The sequence below is a fragment of the Mustelus asterias genome, chromosome 9 (genome assembly GCF_964213995.1).
Source record: "Mustelus asterias chromosome 9, sMusAst1.hap1.1, whole genome shotgun sequence".
Taxonomy (NCBI): domain Eukaryota; kingdom Metazoa; phylum Chordata; class Chondrichthyes; order Carcharhiniformes; family Triakidae; genus Mustelus; species Mustelus asterias.
This window is the reverse complement of record NC_135809.1, coordinates 3,570,977-3,590,315: the sequence shown is the minus strand read 5'-3', so window position 1 is coordinate 3,590,315 and position 19,339 is coordinate 3,570,977. Positions and strand designations below refer to the sequence as shown.

General features: G+C 45.8%; 1 protein-coding gene across 1 annotated transcript in view; it reads right to left on the bottom strand.

The window, feature by feature from the left end:
- Positions 1-19,339, bottom strand: part of pah (phenylalanine hydroxylase) — a 58,747-nt gene that overhangs the window by 2,447 nt on the left and 36,961 nt on the right. Inside the window, exons 6-12 of the mRNA XM_078221093.1 lie at positions 19,186-19,337; positions 17,236-17,371; positions 15,791-15,860; positions 13,496-13,552; positions 6,453-6,548; positions 6,214-6,347; positions 188-303 (exon numbers count right to left, since the gene is read on the bottom strand). Coding sequence (XP_078077219.1) covers positions 188-303; positions 6,214-6,347; positions 6,453-6,548; positions 13,496-13,552; positions 15,791-15,860; positions 17,236-17,371; positions 19,186-19,337 — 761 coding nt within the window. The remainder of the gene's footprint in view (positions 1-187; positions 304-6,213; positions 6,348-6,452; positions 6,549-13,495; positions 13,553-15,790; positions 15,861-17,235; positions 17,372-19,185; positions 19,338-19,339) is intronic.

The following is a 19,339-nucleotide window of genomic DNA, read 5'->3' as shown; positions in this document are numbered from 1 at the left end:
TTATTCGCTGCAATGTGGGAGGTGCAAGAAGTCAAACCAAAATCTAAAATAGACTGGGTAATACCTGTGCAAAAATAGGGCACATACACAGATGTAGTTACAGCTTATTGGATATTGAGAATCTTCACTCATGTCGAATAGCGTTTGAGGTAATCATCAGTTTGATCATTCTGAGATAGACGCTTACCACTAATGCTGTCAACCAGGTTCTTCAGTTGCTCAATGTTGTCCAGAACTTCAATACTTTGGGTGTAAGAGTTATAACGGACAGAGAAGGGCCGAGGGATTGTGGCAGCAAATTTCCTTGGAGGAGAAAGAAAGATAAATATCAGCTGGAAAAGTTCAGTTCTTATATATAATGAGGAGTTTGGAGCTTGCTGCTTCAATATGGTCAAGAAATATTCTGAGATGGACTCTTGTGAGACTCTGACCTGGGACGGCAAAACCAGCACAGCCGCTGAAATAACCAAAATAATCTGCGTGGTTTGATTGTTTTTTTTAGGCATTACTGGGTCTCGATTAAAAGAAAGGAGTTCCATTTATATTGCACCTTTCCTGATTCCAGGATCTCCCAAAATGTTTTACAGCCAAGGGCCGGAACACTGGCTGTTCACGCCCGCCGCTTCTGCAAGTGAGGACGGAGAATTTGGCGCTCGGCCAAATCTCCATTCATTGCAGTGGCACCCGAGAATCCCGTTGGCGTGAATAGCCAGAGAATTCCGCCAATGAGGGGCCATTGGATGCTTAGTCACCATTTTAGGAAACAGGAAAGAGAGTCTGCAGGCAACAAGTTCCAATCACCAACAATAAGAAAATCTGCAGTTAACCCTGGAAATACTTAGCAGGGCTGGCAGCATTTGTGAAGAGAGAAACGGAATTAAAGTTTCAGGTCGATGACCTTTCATTAGAACTGGGAAATGTTAGAGATGTGAAAGGTAAAGTTGCTATAGCCCGGTGACTGGTGGTGACTAAACCCAAGGGTCACCATACGTCATGTGAGGGGCAAGGTTGAGAAGGTGGGGCTGAACCTGAAGGTGGGGCCTAAAGGTGGAACTGAACCCGCACTGTTGGTATCTCTCTGTCTCACAAACTAGCTGTCCAGTCAACTGAGCTGAACCAGTAGGTACCCTTTAGCAATGTAATAGATGCCAAGAGGTGGGTGGGACAAGAACAAAAGGAAGGTCTGTGATAGGGTGGAGGACAGGAGTGATAATCTTTCAGAGCCAAAGAGAATGGTGATGGGGCAAGAAAAGAAACGAAGAAAGAAAGGATGTGCCTTGAGCAGTTCCTGCCACCTGAAAACAAAACTAAGAAAAAAAGTGCTGGCAAAGAAATGGAAACAGAATGAGGGGATAGAGATTACTATCTGAATCTGTTAAACTTGAATGTTGAGCCCGGAAGGTTGTAAAGTGAATGAAGCCCAGTCCATCACTCAAACCAGCCTCCCATCCATTGGCTCTGTCTACACTTCCCGCTGCCTCGGCAAAGCAGCCAGCATAATTAAAGACCCCACGCAGCCTGGACATTCTCTCTTCCACCTTCTTCCGCCGGGAAAAAGATACAAAAGTCTAAGGCCACGTACCGACCGACACAAGAACAGCTTCTTTCTGCTGCTGTCAGACTTTTGAACAGACCTATCTCGCACTAAGTTGATCTTTCTCTACACGCTAGCTATGACTGTAACACTACATTCTGCGCCCTCTCCTTTCCTTCCCTCTGTACGGTATGCTTTGTGTAGCACGCAAGAAAGAATATTTTTTCACTGTATACTAATACATGTGACAATAATAAATCAAATGAAATGAAACCCTAATCAAAGGATGAGGTGCTGTTACTGAATCTCATTATCAGCTTCACTGGAACAGTGCGGCAGGCCGACAGGGATGTCAGCGCGAGAGCAAGATGGGGAATGAATATGACAGACCACCAACAGCTCAGAATTGTGTGTGTGGACTGAATGGAGGATTTCCACTGAGCAGTCACCCAGTGTAAAGGGATTCACCAGCTTCAGTATTCCACTGATCATCTTTTGCCACTTCCAATGCGTTGCCGTCGTCAAACACATCTTCCCCTCCCTGCATTCTGATGGGACTGTTTCTTGTGTGATCCCCTGGTTCACTCCTCAGTCACCCCCTAGCACCCTGTCCCCTCCATTTGTACAAATACAGGAGGAGATGCACCTGCCCTTTTACCTCCTCCCTCTTCACTGTTCAAGACCCCATGTATACCTTGCAGGTGAAGCTGTAATTTACGCATAATTCTTTCAGATTGGTATACTATATTCCACAGTTGGCAACTCACAAACTGCATGCAGCTCCTGTAAACATGGAATGTGGCTCCCACCTGATTTCCAGCTTTGCTCCTACAACCGGCCCTTTCTTTTGGAGTTTTCTTTCTGTAATGGAGTTTTTTGAGGGTGAAAGACTGCTCAAAAGGGGCTGCAGGAAATGGTTAGCTTTTCATGGGAGAGAATGGAAGAGCAGGCAGCAGCATTGAGGAGTTTCCCATCAGTCTGATGTAGCGCATGAGACCCACATGGTCACTGCCATTTTGGAGTGGTCCCTCCAGCTCCCTCACCCTCTCTCATGCTACAAGACATGAGGTAAGGCTGGAATGAGCTGACTTGTTTTTACTTGGATTGTGTGTGAAGGAATCCTGGGAAACGAGAGAGCCATGAACACATGACCTGCTGAAAAATTGTCACAGGCCAATACCAATAAATCCTTCGTAAACTTTATGGATAAAAACAACAACATCAAGTTGTAAGAAGTGGAAGGGTGAAGAAGAAGACTGATGTTTAAAGAAGAATGGGAGGAAGACTTTGTCTTTACTGTCAAAGGTGGGAAACCAATATGCCTCATCTACAATGTTTCACTCACTCACTCCTACAAAGCGAGTAACTTGAACCTTCACCATGGAACGGAACGTATCAACCTTTCTTCAGAATATCCTTCCATGTCAGAATTGTAAAAACACAAACTAAAACTTGCTCATTAAGAGGCCACCTTGGCAGAATTAAATTCATCCTTCAAATTAATCTCCTCGTCAGCAAGAGTTTAGGTTTGGTTTTATGATTGTTTATTAGTGATGTGCACCTCACGAGCTTCACCTTGTCCATGACTCTGGGGTCAGTAGATGTTGCTTTCGCCTCCTTGGAACCTCACATAACTTGATTCGCATTGAGTGCCCAGAGAGGAACTGTGCCAAGGCTGGACACCAAGTGGGGAGTGGCGGTAAAATGTGTCTGAGGAAGGGAGGGTGGAGCCAGTGGTGTTGATTTTGGGATTCTGGGGGTTTACTTCAGGGTACTGGTGATAGGGGAGGGAACAGTCACAGTCATGGGGGGGTGGGGGGGGAGGGGTGTGTGTGGAATGAGGGAGGGTGGCAGGTCCAGGGTGAGAGTTTGATAAGTGAAGGTCTCAAGGTATGAAGAGAGACTTGGATAATCAGAGGCAGAGTCGGGGTGGGCATGGGGTTTCTGTTCTGAAGGGGAGGGAAGGCATGTGAAGGTGGAACGTGATGGCATCTAGGGTAATGGAGGGGAGAGGAATGGTGATATTTCGTGGGTCAAGGGTGATGGGGGAAAACTGGTGGGTGACAGGAGGAGGGTAGAAGGTGGTGTACCGAGTTTGAAAGGTGATGCACACCATGTTTCCAAACTGGCCCTAACCATACAGTTTGTCAGTAACTGAGAAGTTGGAGGAGGGACTTTTCAGGTGGATTTCAAGGTCAGCTCAAGAAGCCAACTAAAGAACAAAGAACAGTACAGCACAGGAAACAGGCCCTTCGGCCCTCCAAGCCTGTGCCACTCATTGGTCCAACTAGACCACATGTGACTATCCAGGTAAGTCTTAAACGATGCCAGCGTGTCTGCCTCCACCACCCTACTTGGCAGCGCATTCCAGGCCCCCACCACTCTCTGTGTAAAAAACGTCCCTCTGATATCTGAGTTATACCTCGCCCCTCTCACCTTGAGCCCGTGACCCCTCGTGATCATCACCTCCGACCTGGGAAAAAGCTTCCCACTGTTCACCCTATCTATACCCTTCATAATTTTGAACACCTCTATTACGTCTCCCCTCATTCTCCGTCTTTCCAGGGAGAACAAGCCCAGTTTACCCAATCTCTCCTCATAGCTAAGACCCTCCATACCAGGCAACATCCTGGTAAACCTTCTCTGCGCTCTCTCTAAAGCTCCATGTCCTTCTGGTTGTGCGGCGACCAGAACTGGATGCAGTACTCCAAATGTGGCCTAACCAGCGTTCTATACACCTGCAACATCAGACTCCAGCTTTTATACTCTATACCCCGTCCTATAAAGGTAAGCATACCATATGCCTTCTTCATCACCTTCTCCACCTGTGCTGCCACCTTCAAGGATTTGTGGACTTGCACACCTAAGTCCCTCTGTGTTTCTATACTCTTGATGGCTCTGCCATTTATTGTATAACTCCCCCCTACATTAGTTCTTCCAAAATGCATCACTTCGCATTTATCTGGATTAAATTCCATCTGCCATTTCTCCGCCCGATTTTCCAGCCTATCTACATCCTGCTGTATTGTCCGACAATGTTCATCGCTATCCGCAACTTTGTGTTATCCACAAACTTGCTGATAACACCAGTTACACCTTCTTCCAAATCATTTATATATATCACAAATAACAGAGGTCCCAGTACAGAGCCCTGCGGAACATCACTGGCCACAGACCTCCAGCCGGAAAAAGACCCTTCGACTGCTACCCTCTGTCTCCTGTGGCCAAGCCAGTTCTCTACCCATCTAGCCACCTCTCCTTGTATATGAGCCTTAACCTTCTTAACCAACCTGCCATGAGGGACTTTGTCAAATGCCTTACTGAAATCCATATAGACGACATCCACGGCTCTTCCTTCGTCAACCGTTTTTGTCACTTCCTCAAAAAACTCCACCAAATTTGTAAGGCACGACCTCCCTCTTACAAAACCATGCTGTCTGTTATTAATGAGTTTGTTCCGTTCTAAATGCGCATACATCCTGTCTCTAAGAATCCTCTCCAACAACTTCCCTACCACGGACGTCAAGCTCACTGACCTATAATTACCCGGGTTATCTCTGCTACCCTTCTTAAATAACGGTACCACATTCGCTATCCTCCAATCCTCAGGGACCTCACCTGTGTCCAATGAAGAGACAAAGATTTCCGTCAGAGGCCCCAGCACTCAGAATCGTCCAGCCCTTAGACGCAGTGCCATAACAGTGAGAATTAGTATAGGACTCCACTAGTGCAGACCTGGTGCCACTGAAGCTCCCTGGGTGGTCAGGGCATGGCCGGGCAGTGGCCATCAGGCAATACCCACCAGACACCCTGGCAGTGCCACCATGCACCCAGATGGCATGAGTTGGGCACTGCCAGTGTGCAAGGAACAGTGCCGGGGGATGGAGCCTGGGCAGGGACCTTGACGGGGGAGTATGCAAGGGGGGTCATGCAGGTGTGGTTCGTGGTCATGATGGGGGGCATGTTGGGAGACCCTGATGCTCTGATTAAGCTGTGGGTGACCTATGCTGGGGGGGGGGGCAGGAAGCATGCCGCTGATGGTGAGAGGGGTTTTAACGTCCATGGGGGAGGGAGGGTGTCTTCCAGTGCACTGTGAAATTGGGGCACCCTTGTAAAACGATACCCAAGCTCTTTGCAGCCGGCACACCAGCGTGTTTAGGCCCCCCCCCCCCCCCCCGCCCCCGCCCCCCACCCCTCAGTACTAGCGCGAAACTCCCAACTTTCCAAAACACAGACCGAGTGTCGAAAGATTGTGATGCGGAGCACACCTGAGAAATCGACGTGGCTCATTCCATTTTTCTCACAACTATTACACTTAGAAATTTTTTGAGAAAATTTTGCCAATTATTTCCTCTGGTGGGGGAATCCAAAACAGGAAAACAAGTTAAAATTAGAGCCAGATTTTTCCGGAGTGAAATTGGGAAGGACTCCTTCACACAAAGATTAGGGGAAATTTGTAATTCTCTCCATTCAAATACTGAGGCTCAATTGTGAGTTTCAAAATTGAGACAAATAAAGTTTGTTGGGTGAGGGTATCAAAGGACAAGACATAAACGTGGAAAATGGGAGTTGAGGTACAGATGTGACAGATTTGTCATAATTCTAATTGAACTGTGAAGCAGGGTCAAGGCTCTGAATGGCCTCCTCCTTGTCCTTACACTCCCAGCGTCTCAGCTTACCTCACTTTCTCCTTTGCATCTTCAAATGATTCAGCAACAAAGTAGACTGGTTGGAAGTTGGTGATTGGATATTTCTGACAGGCCATCTTCTCCGGGTCAAAGGGAAGTAGTTCCGGTTTATTTGTTAAGCAATACTGAAAAGGAAAAGGCCGTTCACTTAATCGGTGGAATTTTCTACTGTAAGCATGAATTTAGAAAGACAAATCTCTGCATGGGAAGAGCAATGGAACATGACAGACCTGCAGTTCTCCGAAGGAAGACAGCAACCCTGCACCATAGGCCTTGATCTCGTTATTCTGCTTGCAGAGGCCAAACTCCACGGTGAACCAATAGACCTGGGAACAGGAATAGGAGAAGGATCAGACAGCAGGATCTGAGCTGACAAAACACATTATCCACCCGACTTACTTGGGAAAATTAGTGACGGAGTTTCCTCATTGTACACGGGAGTATATGATTGTGTGGGTACATGCAGAGAACAAAAATGGGCCTAGCCATAAAATCGCATGCACATAACATCATGTGTCAATTGCAATGTATGTCCATAATGTCACATTGCCAAAACATGCCTATAACATGTCTTACCCATGTGATCCTTTGCACTTGCACAGTAAGGGAAATAGCTCCTCCATGTTCGCTGAACCATTTTGTTCAAACAAACTTGCATCCGTTTAATGTCTATGAAACCTGCCTTTCAATTTTTGTGTCAACATTTTCCATGACAAACTCTCATCTCCACATTGATAAATTTGTTTTCAGATGTGCATGCTCTTTTAAATTCAAAATACATATTCCCCAACCTCCCTACCCTGTCTCCCTAATTTCAGTTCCGACAGGGTGTCTGCAGTTCCAGCTGTATTGACTTCAATCAGGCCATTGAGATTGGCCTATTGGAATATGAACTCCCTGATTAAGGATCCAATTGGTGGTCCAATCTTTGCTTTGTAGTAACCGGGCGTGTCAGTTCCTCTGGCACCCCCGGAGGTAGACTGCTGACTGATAGCACTCTATTTACAACTCTAACAGCAGTACACAAAGGGATTTTGGTGAAGGGACATCTGCCTCCGCAAACATATTACACAGCTTCATCTAAATACTCAATTGTGTTAGAGAAACAGGATTTGCCTTTGAAAAAATCATACTTGTATGTTTGACTGTTAATTTTGTCTTGGATTATCGTTTCTGAAAGCTTTCACACCATCTAAGATATCTGTTTACCATCTAAGAGGCAGCCTCACAGAAAGGGATTTTTGCCCACGTTGAACACTTGGCCCCATCTGCGCTGCCTCTGCTGGGAATTCTCTACCATTACCGACAAGACTGATTCCTCTCTGCATACCTATCTCATAATGTGAAGTCAACACCACCGGAAAAGTAATTTATCCAGCATCGGTTTACAACCCACCAACCTGTGAAGGAATCCAGCATTGTATTTTGATTCTGGACTCTGGAACACATGTGAAACAATGTTTCTTTTCTAAGTGGTGCCTGCACACTATAAATCTTTCTTTTCACTATTCCTTCTCTTTATTGCCTGAGTGTGGAGGCATTTTATGTATGTGCAAATAAATTAACCCTTTGAGTTCATCCTGTCTCAGGTTTGCTGTGGGGTTATGAGTAGAAAATTTGATTGCACAAACAAACGATGATTGGGAAATATGCCAGCACTTATAAGGAAGGAAACAATCTAAAACACCTTTCTATTAACAGATGGGTTGTGAGAGAAAAAATTAATGCTGTTTAAATTAACCCTCTCCTGTTGCAACACAAGCCTCCACCCAGGGCAAAGCAAGTGTAAGGGAGAAATCTTGTAATCCTAAGATCTAAATACGTACTACTTCTATAACCACAATCTTTTCTTGAGTGTGAGTGAATCTGTGTATGTGAATATAGTTCCATATATAATGTTGAATAATAAACAATTATCTTCCTTTTAAAACTTACGTTAAATCCAGCCAGTTGACAGTTACAGTACTCAAGGGTTAAAAGATTTTTTTAATTAAAAGAACTCCACTAGCTTTGGTCAGCCAAGAGGTGGAAGAAAGGGGAAGCATCTCTCTCTATCCATATCAATATTTATATGCTTATAGTGACTTTTGGACTCCCTTTATGTTAACTGCCCACCTCTCCTCATATAGTCTCTTGGTCCCTCTTATTTTCTGTTTCACTGCCACTTATCTTTCAATATTTAGCTGGTTTTCCCTTGTATTAACAACCTGAAATCTGGCACGGTGGCACAGTGGTTAAACATAGAAACTAGATGCAAGAGGTGGCCATTTTGCCCTTCGAGCCTGCTCCGCCATTCATTCTGATCATTGTTGGTCATCAAATTCAATATCCTGATCCCCCCCTTCCTTCCATATCCCTTGATCTCTTTAGCCCCAAGAGCTGTATCTAATTTCTTCATAGAATCATAGAAACCCTACAGTGCAGAAAGAGGCCATCTGGCCCATCGAGTTTGCACCGACCACAATCCCACTCAGGCCCTATCCCCCTTATCCCTACATATTTACCCGCTAATCCCTCTAACCTACGCATCTCAGTACACTAAGGGGCAATTTAAGCACGGCCAATCAACCTAACCCACACATCTTTGGACTGTGGGAGGAAACCGGAGCTCCTGGAGGAAACCCACGCAGACACAAGGAGAATGTACAAACTCCACACAGGCAGTGACCCAAGCCGGGAATCGAACCCAGGTCCCTGGAGCTGTGAAGCAACAGTGCTAACCACTGTGCTACCGTGCCGCTCCATTTTTTCTTGAAGTCACACAACGTTTTATCCTCAACTACGTTCTGTGGTAGTGAATTCCATACATCCACCACCCTCTGGGTGAAGAAATTTCTCCTCACCTCATTTTATTCTCAAACTATGACCCCTACTTCTGGACTCTGGCACCAGCGGGAACATTCTTTCTGAATCTATCCTGTCTAACCCTATTAGAATGTTATAAGTTTCTAATGCAGTTAACACTGCTGCCTCACAGCTCCAAGGTCCTGGTTTCAATATCTGCCTTAGGTGACTGTGTGGAGTTTGCACATTCTCCCCGTGTCTGCATGGGTTTCCTCCAGGTGCTCTGGTTTCCTCCCACACTTCAAAGATGTACAGGTTAGGTAGATTAGCCATGGTGATTGCACAGGATTACGGGGATAGGGTGGAGGGGAGAGCTTGGGTGGGTTGCTCTTTCAGAGAGTCAGTGCAGACTCGATGGGCCAAATGACCTCTTTCTATGCTGTAAGGCAGATTCTAAGGATATAACTCTTTTGTTCTGCTTCATCTTACTCCCTATCACTTTCTTCATCAAAAAGATGGCACATTCAGTGCACTTCTCCCTTAGAACTGTAACGGGAATGTCAACCCAGTGAACCTCTCATTCTGGGCTGGATTCAAAGCCAATGTTCCACTCGTCCCAGCTGCAACATTTTAAATCATTCATCAATCAGAAGGTCCTATTGTTCTCATTATTTTAGATCCAGGTTGTAATTGGCAGTGTTTTAATTATCTAATTATTTGATTTTGTTTCAACATCCCATTGAAAGCTGAAAGACGTGGGATAATGATATATAATTGCTTTACCTTTAAGGTGCTCTGAGCTTAAAGGCAGATCAAAAAAAATTATTTAAATAAGAGGCTGGAGACTTCAGGCTTTATTGAGCAGTGAACATAGAACATAGAACATAGACAGAGAACAGTGCAGCACAGAACAGGCCCTTCGGCCCACGATGTTGTGCCGAGCTTTATCTGAAACCAAGATCAAGCTATCCCACTCCCTATCATCCTGGTGTGCTCCATGTGCCTATCCAATAACCGCTTAAATGTTTCTAAAGTGTCTGACTCCACTATCACTGCAGGCAGTCCATTCCACACCCCAACCACTCTCTGCGTAAAGAACCCACCTCTGATATCCGTCCTGTATCTCCCACCACGAACCCTATAGTTATGCCCCCTTGTAATAGCTCCATCCACCCGAGGAAATAGTCTTTGAACGTTCACTCTATCTATCCCCTTCATCATTTTATACACCTCTATTAAGTCTCCCCTCAGCCTCCTCCGCTCCAGAGAGAACAGCCCTAGCTCCCTCAACCTTTCCTCATATGACCTACCCTCCAAACCAGGCAGCATCCTGGTAAATCTCCTCTGCACTCCTTCCAGCGCTTCCACATCCTTCCTATAGTGAGGTGACCAGAACTGCACACAATATTCCAAATGTGGTCTCACCAAGGTCCTGTACAGTTGCAGCATAACCCCACGGCTCTTAAACTCCAACCCCCTGTTAATAAAAGCTAACACACTAAAGGCCTTCTTCACAGCTCTATCCACTTGACTGGCAGTTTTCTAATGCTACATTTAACCCTATAACTATATTATAACTTGGAATATATATGTGTTTTATTGAGATTTTCCCTCAAAACTGTGTTTCTCTACAACCTACAATTTATGTGCATTTTCTTGTGTTGCATCTTAAGAATTACAGAAACGGAGGTTCAATGAGTTAGAAATTTAAAACGAGCAGAATTCTCCAATCCCACCCATGGCAGGTTTGGTTGTGGGCAAGAGCAGTGAATCTAATGGGAGCCAGAAAGTTGTCTGTAAAATCATGTTACAATTCTCTCAATGGCGGGTTAAAATTGGGTCGCTCTTCTCACTGGCTGGTGGTGTGAACACCATTTGCATCTCATGAATGTTTACTGATGTCCTTTTAGGGAAGGAAATTTGCCGCCCTTACCTGGTCTGGCCTACATGTAACTCCAGAGCCACAGCAATGTGATTGACTCTCAACTGCCCTCCAAGGGCAACTAGGGATGGGCAATAAATGCTGGCCCAGCCAGCGATACCCATGTCCCACGAATGAATAAAAAACAAAACAGCTGCTGCCGCCCCCCCCATCCCCTTACCACCAACTCCCCCTAGCATCCTGTCAGGTCTTTCAATCTTGGGCCACACCAGTGAGAATTTACATTGGTGTCAAACCCAATTGCTAAGGAGTGGCTTGCACAAGACAGTCCTCAGTTCACCAGAGACTTTGGAGTGAGTGCAACGACTTTTCACCATAGCGCTGCATTGCTTCTGACGCGCTGTTCACTCTTCCAGGGCAGACCGGTCCCTGCCTCCATCTCCACGCTGAGCTGGTCTTCATGGACAGCACCGTGCTGCTGGACCCACGGACCCTCCTGTGTCACTGACTCGGATCAGTGCAGTGCCTGGGGTTGGAGAGTACAGGGGTCTCCTTCCCCCTGATGTGATCAGACCTCGTCTTATTTTCATACTGTAGCTTTTTGCCAATCTGCTTGGATTTCCACCTGTGCCCAAACATTTAGAACTCACTCATGCAAAATAATCAGCTTCAATGTCCATTCTAGAGCTATCCTGTATCAAAGCAAATGGACAATTTTCAGGGAGCTTTTAACCCTCTATGTATTGGGATAGGAAGCACAAGAGCAATGCTTTGGTATATCATGGCAGTAGCATTTCTAGTCATGCTAACTATAGTATTGTACATTTTAACAATCAATCATTTAAAAAGTATTACAATGTATTTACAGAAACAACCACTTAACCAACTATTCCATGCCAGAGTTCCTGCCCCACTGAGCATCCCCTTACCCCTCCTCATCAAACCTAATCAACATCCCTTCCAGGTCACGTACCATCCCAACTGGGAAATATATCACCATTCCTTCATCAATGTTGGTCACAATCCTGGAATTCTCTCCCTAACAGCACTGTAGGAATCACTTCACTACATGGACTGCAGCAGTTCAAGAGGTGGCTCACCACCACCTTCTCAAAGGTAATGAGAGAAATGCAATGCCAGCAACGCCCAAAGTCAAATAAAATAAAACAACTCCTTCTATTCCTTTTTCCTTGTGCGCTTATATACTTGCCCCTGAAATTCATTGATCTGTTTGCCTCAATCACTGCTCTCTGATCGTGGGTTCCCCATTCTAATGTCTCTCTGAATAAAACCATTTCTCCTGAATTTCAGATTGATAACCATCTTACATTTATGGTCCCTGGGCTTTGGTGATTCCTGCAAGTGTAAACATCATTCATCCATTGTACCTTAACAAACTCTTAATGATCCCATAAGACCATAAGACCATAAGACATAGGAGCGGAAGTAAGGCCATTCGGCCCATCGAGTCCACTCCACCATTCAATCATGGTTGATTTCAACTCCATTTACCCGCTCTCTCCCCATAGCCCTTAATTCCTCGAGAATCCCAATCAGATCACCCCACAATCTTTTCCTGAGGTACCCTGCCCCCACTCTTCCCTCCATCCCTGCACCCTGCCCTTCACTCCCACACCCTTCCCTCCGTCCCCACTCTGCCCTCTGACCCCACACCTATCCCTCCATCCCCACCCCTCTCTCTATCCCCGCCCTTCTCTCCATCGCCACCCTTCCCTCCATCCCTACACCCTGCCCTTCACTCCCACACCCTTCCCTCCATCCCCACTCTGCCCTCTGACCCAACACCTATCCCTCCATCCCCACCCTTCTCTCTATCCCCACCCTTCTCTCCATCGCCACGCTTCCCTCCGTCCCCGCCCTTTCCTCCATTCCCATGCCCAGTTCTTTGTTCCCCACCCTGCCCTCTGATCCCACATCCTTCCCTCTGCCCCCACGCTGCCCTCTGACCCCACACCCATCCCTCCATCCCCACGGTGCCCTCTGACCCTACACCCTCTCCTCCGCCCCTTCACTATGTTCTCCATCCTTGCCACCTTTCAAGCTTTCCGAACAAAAATAATGTATCAGATCAGTCATGATCTCATTGAATGGTGGAGGAGAGTCAATGGGCCGAATGGCCTACTTCTGCTCTGATGCCTTATGGTCTTAAGCTCTTGATTCTGTATCATTCTGGTAAATCTTCCTTTGCAATGTCTCTGGTGCCTCCATACCCATTATGTGCCAACCAGAAGACGAGTGTAAAATTACATAGATTTGCATTGTGCCCAGAAACAGGCCATTCTGCCCAAGTGGTTCATGCTGGTGTTTACGTTGCACAAGAGTCCCCTAATACAAAGAACAAAGAACAATACAGCACAGGAACAGGCCCTTCGGCCCTCCAAGCCCGCGCCGCTCCCCGGTCCAGGATTGAATCCTGAATCCAGGATCCCCGCCCAATTTTCCAGCCTATCTACATACTAATATCCTAATCTCAACACATCAGCATACCTTCCTATTTGTTTCCCTCTCACCTGTTTACCTCAATTCCATTAGGCCTGGCATCATTTAAATTGCAGACTGACCGAAATAAATAGAGTTCCTACATACCGTCGCGAGCTTCTCAATATATTCATCTGGAGCACCCAGGGACGCAAGTCCTATTTCCTGTTGGAATCAACGGGGAAGAAAAACAAGGAGTACTCAGTAACATCCATTTAGCGAAAGGTGTATCCCAGCAAGAACACAAGATAGTCAGGTGAAGATACCCAGTTGGAAAGAAAGCTACCCAGTGTGCCCGCTACTAGTGGTATAGTCAATTATTCTGGGTTTTTTTTCACAACTCTTCCACCCAACTCCATTCCCTGGTGAGTGAAGAACCTCTTGCCGTCTCAGATTGTACTGCAACAACACCTTTAGCTTGTAGTTAATGAACACATTGTTAAACTATACAAGACTCAGAACCTCCTCACGGGACTCACTGAGCTACACACATCTTCCAACAGTATAGGTGGGTATATCTTTCCTTCAGAACTTCTTCTGCTGCGATCTGCGCAGTGGGAGCAGATACTAAGGCCAATTTTATTTCAGATCTCCAGCATCTGCAGTGTTCTGCTTTTATTGTCACGCTAATTCCCTCATACATCTCCCAATGACAAAGTATAAAGCAAGGAATGGGGGACCCACAACCCCCATCATGGAATCCATAGAATCCGTACAGTACAGAAGGAGGCCATTTGGCCCATCGAGTCTGTACCAACCGCAATCCCACCTAGGCCCTATTCGCATAACCCCACACATTTACCCTGCTAATCTCCCTGACACTAGGGTCAATTTAGCATGGCCAATCAACCTAACCCGCACATCTTTGGACTGTGGTAGGAAACCGGAGCACCCAGAGGAAACCCACACAGACACGGGGAGAATGTGCAAACTCCATACAGACAGTGACCCGAGGCCGGAATTGAACCTGGGTCCCTGGCGCTGTGAGGCAGCAGTGCTAACCATTGTGCCACCGTGCCACCACAAACCCTCCACCTCCTTCCCCCACGCTTTATCATCTTTTCAAATGGGTTGTAAGGCTAGATTTTTATACAGGTTCTGAGATGGGGGTGGGGTGGGGTGGGGGGAGTGGGGTGTGAATGGTGGTGTTGGGTAAAATAGTGTGGACAGGATTCACTCCTGGGGCCTTCACCCAGACGTAATTTCACGATGGAGCAGGCAGGGCCTCGGGCGGACTTTCCTGCCCAGCCTCAATTTTTAGGTTGCCAGGCATTGGTCAGGGTGGGAAACTGAAAATGTTAGAAATCTCCTTCTCAGGCGGGCAAGGGGATGGGGGGTACCTCAATCTGAAGGCCCCTTCACATTTGGGCACCCTTCCCCGTAGGAACTGGAAGCATTGGCCCTCCCCCCTCTGGCTTCCCTGAGATCAGCCCCCTCCCGACTCCCCAGCACATCCCCAACCCTTCTGCCACCGGGACAGGTACTTAGCTGAAGCACAGTCCTGGGACTCAGGTTGAGACACAGCGTGGCAGTACTTCTTCTGGCTACTGCAGCACTGTGCCTGGGGGGACTGGAGATTGGCCAACAGCTCTCCAAGGTTGTACTTCCATCCTGCTGCCAATCAATGCTTAGTTGAGTGTAAATGGCAGCGGGCTGGTCAGGGCTGGTGGTGATCCTATCCCACCAACTCTCAGGATGGTGGGCGCCCAGCACTCACCATCCTGAAAATTCAGCCCTTAGTTTCAGCAAGGATTCTTTCAGCGGATGTTAGGTCCCAATGAACACATTCAAGGAGATCTAATGCCCACTGGGTGCCTAAGAAAATGGGTTCCACAAATTTAGCAGCAAGACCAAGGCTGTCGAGTTGTAGCTGAGGCACAACAGAAACTGACCTCACTCATGATTTCCACAGATGAGGAAGTCAAGGAAATAATGGTTTAGTGGTTTTGTTACTGGCCTAGTATTTCAGAGACTTGCACTAATTATCCAACAGCCCTGAATTTAAATCCCATCAGGAGGATTCCCAGCTCAGGAATTAAATTAAATGCATAAACCTGGAATTAAAAGAATAGCAATTTTTCATTAAAACCCATCTGGTTCACTAATGTTCTTCAGGGAAGGAAATCTGCCGTTCTCACTCGGTCTGGCCTACATGTGACTCCAGACAAACAGCAATGTGGTTGATTCTTAACTGCCCTCTGAAATGGCCTAGCGAGACACTGGATTAAGGACAATTAGGGGTGGCCAATAAAGAATGATCTTACCATTGCCTCTCACATCCCATGAATGAACAAAGAACACGAGAGCACGAGAGACAGCAAAACTAAGCCTCTTCAAAGCGACTTTCTTCACATTTATATTTTTAAATGCTCTGGGGTGTAATTTGAAGCATGATGCACTGACCTGTGAAAATTGGGCAAATTTCGGGTCGGCAAAGAGTGGCACATGTCCCAGCAACTCGTGACACACGTCCCTAAAGGTGGGATGCAACATATTAAAGGGTAAGGTCATTAATGTCTTAATGAGATAGAGGAGCAGGCTCACTGTTACGCAAATCACTAAAAGTAGGACCTAAGTTAACAAGGCCATAAAAATTCAAGTCAAGCACCTGGGTTGATTTCTGGAGGGATAGAACTGAATAGCAAAGTGGTTATGCTAAACTTATAACGAAGCTTGGTATAACCACATAAAGAACAAAGAACAGTACAGCGCAGGAACAGGCTTTTCCGCCCACCAAACCTGCGCCGATCATGTCCCATCAAGATCAATCGCCTGTATCCCTCTATTCCCCGCCTGTTCATGTGTCTATACAGAAAAGTCTTAAATGTCATTAATGTATCTGCCTCAACCACATCACTTGGCAGTGCATTCCAGGCCCCCATCACCCTCTGTGTAAAAAACTTCCCCCGCACATCTCCACTGAACCTTTCCCCCCCTTACCTTGAACTTGTGCCCCCTTGTAATTGTCATTTCTGCCCTGGGAAAAAGCTTCCAACTGTTCACCATATCTATACCCCTCATAATTCTATAAACTTCTATCACATTGAGTATTGTAATAGTTTTCATCTTCATATTCCAAAAATGATTTAGAGACACAGGATAAAATGCCAAAATATATCTGTTAAGATGATACCAGAAGTGAAGGGATTTAACTATCGGAAAAGATTGAATGATCTGTGACTCTTTTCTCTAGAAAAGAGGAAGTGGAGGGTTGACCTAACTAAGATCGCTACAATTATGACTTGCACAGTAGAAATGAAGTATATGGGAGAGGTGCCAGAGGGCTGGAGGACAGCTAATGTGGTACATAGAAACATAGAAGATAGGAGCAGGAGGAGGCCATTTGGCCCTTCGAGCCTGCTCCGCCATTCATTATGGTCATGGCTGATCATCCAATTCAATACCCTAATCCTGCTTTGTCCCCATAACCTTTGATCCCATTCGCCCCAAGTGCTGAATCCAGCCGCCTCTTGATGTTTTCAATGTTTGTCATTCAATGTTTTGGCATCAACTACTTCCTGTGGTAATGAATTCCACAGGCTCACTATTCTTTGGGTGAGGAAATGTCTCCTCACCTCCGTCCTAAATGGTCTACCCTGAATACCTTTATTCAAGAAGAGAAGTAGGGAAAAATGAGGTAATTACAGGTCAGTAGCTGGAATTATTCAGCTATTTTTATGTTAACTTATGGGGACAATTCAATGTTGTGATTGCTGACCCTTTCAAACACACAAATGAAATAATTTCACTGAGCAAGTTCTGAGGTTTTATTTTGCTGCTAATGACAACGCTGCTCCATTAAGAGAGGACACTTAGAACCATAGAGTCCATCGAATCCCTGCACTTACGGTTCTGGTGTGTACATTGGTTCCAATCCATGTCGGATGTACTGTGTGGAATGAAAGACTCGGAATGCGAGACCTGCCAGGAAATCTCGGGAGGACAGGAGACCAGCCACAGGACGCAGACGGAACCCCGAGCAAGCTTTAAACCATCAAATAAAAAGCAGGAGTCACTTTCTGTCTGTCTTTGAAACATTTCCCCTTCAATTAGCAACTGACAAAACACATCAATACCATAAAAACCTCGATTGGCCAGGCTTTGATCTTTGGAGGAACCACATCTTTTGTCACTTTAATTTTCCTATTTTAATCTCACATCCTACCCATAATGATATTCTGGAAAAGTCTAACTCTTATATACAAATCTCCATCAGACCACGTTCTCTCTGTCACAATAAGTCCCATTTACCCATCACCATCACCATCACCATCACCATCACGCTCACCATCACCATCACGCTCACTGGCTCCTGCCTTGCCATGCTTCTATTTTAAAATTCTTATCCTGCTCTTGAAATCCCTCCATGGGTTTTTCCTTCTATCTCTTCAACCTCTTCTTGTCCTACAACATTCCAAGATCTTTGCATCCTGCAATTCTGGTCTGTTATGCATCCCCAATTTTAATCATTCCCCTATTGGCAGCCATGACTTCAGTGTGATGATACTGTGCCTTTAAGAAGTGTATTTTTACCGTGTTTCTTGTAAAGGGCATGTTTGAAAGTTAGCTCTGTTTTATACGGCGCCTATTTATCTGCAACAGGCAGCTTAGATATTGAGAATGCAGGATAATGACTGATTGTAGCTCGGGATGTGTTTGTTTAAACAGAGTTAATGCATTTGTGTCTACTTAGGTTTCCTTAAGGTCAGAGTAGAGTTTTGATTAGATTGATTGACAGACAGAAATAGAGTCATGTGCTAATGGGAGGAGCTACGATTCCAGGGAAGCTACACTGTTTCTTTTTTTAAAAACAGTCAGTTTCTGCCTGAAAGAAGCAAGTGGTTTCTCTTTGACTCTCTCTGCTGATGTGCTCTGAGAATTCTAGGACAGGCAATCTAATTACCAGCACGTAGGCCTGTGTGCTTTTAACTGATTTTGAAGAGGGATTTAAGTCTGTCAGAGGAAGATTAATTGAATTGGAACTCATAAGGATAGCTTAGCAGTTAAGAATTGTACCTTGTCATGTTTAAGCATTGTTCAAATGTTAAAAGTTAAGCTAATTCATTTATTATAGTTGAATTGTGCTGTTAAATAAAGTTTGTTTTGATTAAAGCTTCCTAGTTTGTCAGTAGAATTGCGCTTGGAATGAAACACCCTATCACCACATTAATGCCAAAGTAGCGAACAGTTGGGATCTAGTCTAACTTCAGAATATATCTTGGGGTTTCTGATCCCATATCTCAACATCAGCAAAACCTGAGCTTCTGAATTTCCTCCCTTACCTCCTCACTTCTCCTCCATTAAAATAGTCCTTACAACCTACCTCCTTGGCCAAGCTTTAGTACTTGTCTTCAAGGGCAGCACGGTGGCACAGTGGTTGGCACTGCTGCCTCACGTGCCAGGGACCTGGGTTTGATTCCCGGCTTGGGTCACTGTCTGTGTGGAGTTTGCACATTCTCCCCGTGTCTGCGTGAGTTTCCTCCGGGTGCTCCGGTTTCCTCCCACAGTCCGAAAGATGTGTAGGTTAGGTGGATTGGCCATGCTAAATTGCCCCTTAGTATTGGGGGATTAGCTAGGGTAAATGTGGGGGATTAAGGGGATAGGGCCGGGTGGGATTGTAATTGTTGCAGACTTGATGGACCAAATGGCCTCCTTCTGCACTGTAGGATTCTATGATCCCCTTGAGAAACTCTACCAAATTTCTGTCTGAAAATGGTTCCTGTGAAGAGCCTTGGGATGTGTCACTCTGTTATAGGTGCCATTTAAATTCAAATTCTTGTTTTCAGCTTATTACTCACAGTGTAAGAACTTGGAGACATCCTCGAGTTGTGGAATGTTATGTTCCCGATAGCCACAGTATTGCTCCAGCAATGGGAACACGCGGTTGTGTTCGCGGCAGGCATGCGTTGTGTACAGTGTCTTCAGTTCCTGAAATACAACACTCCAGGTTCT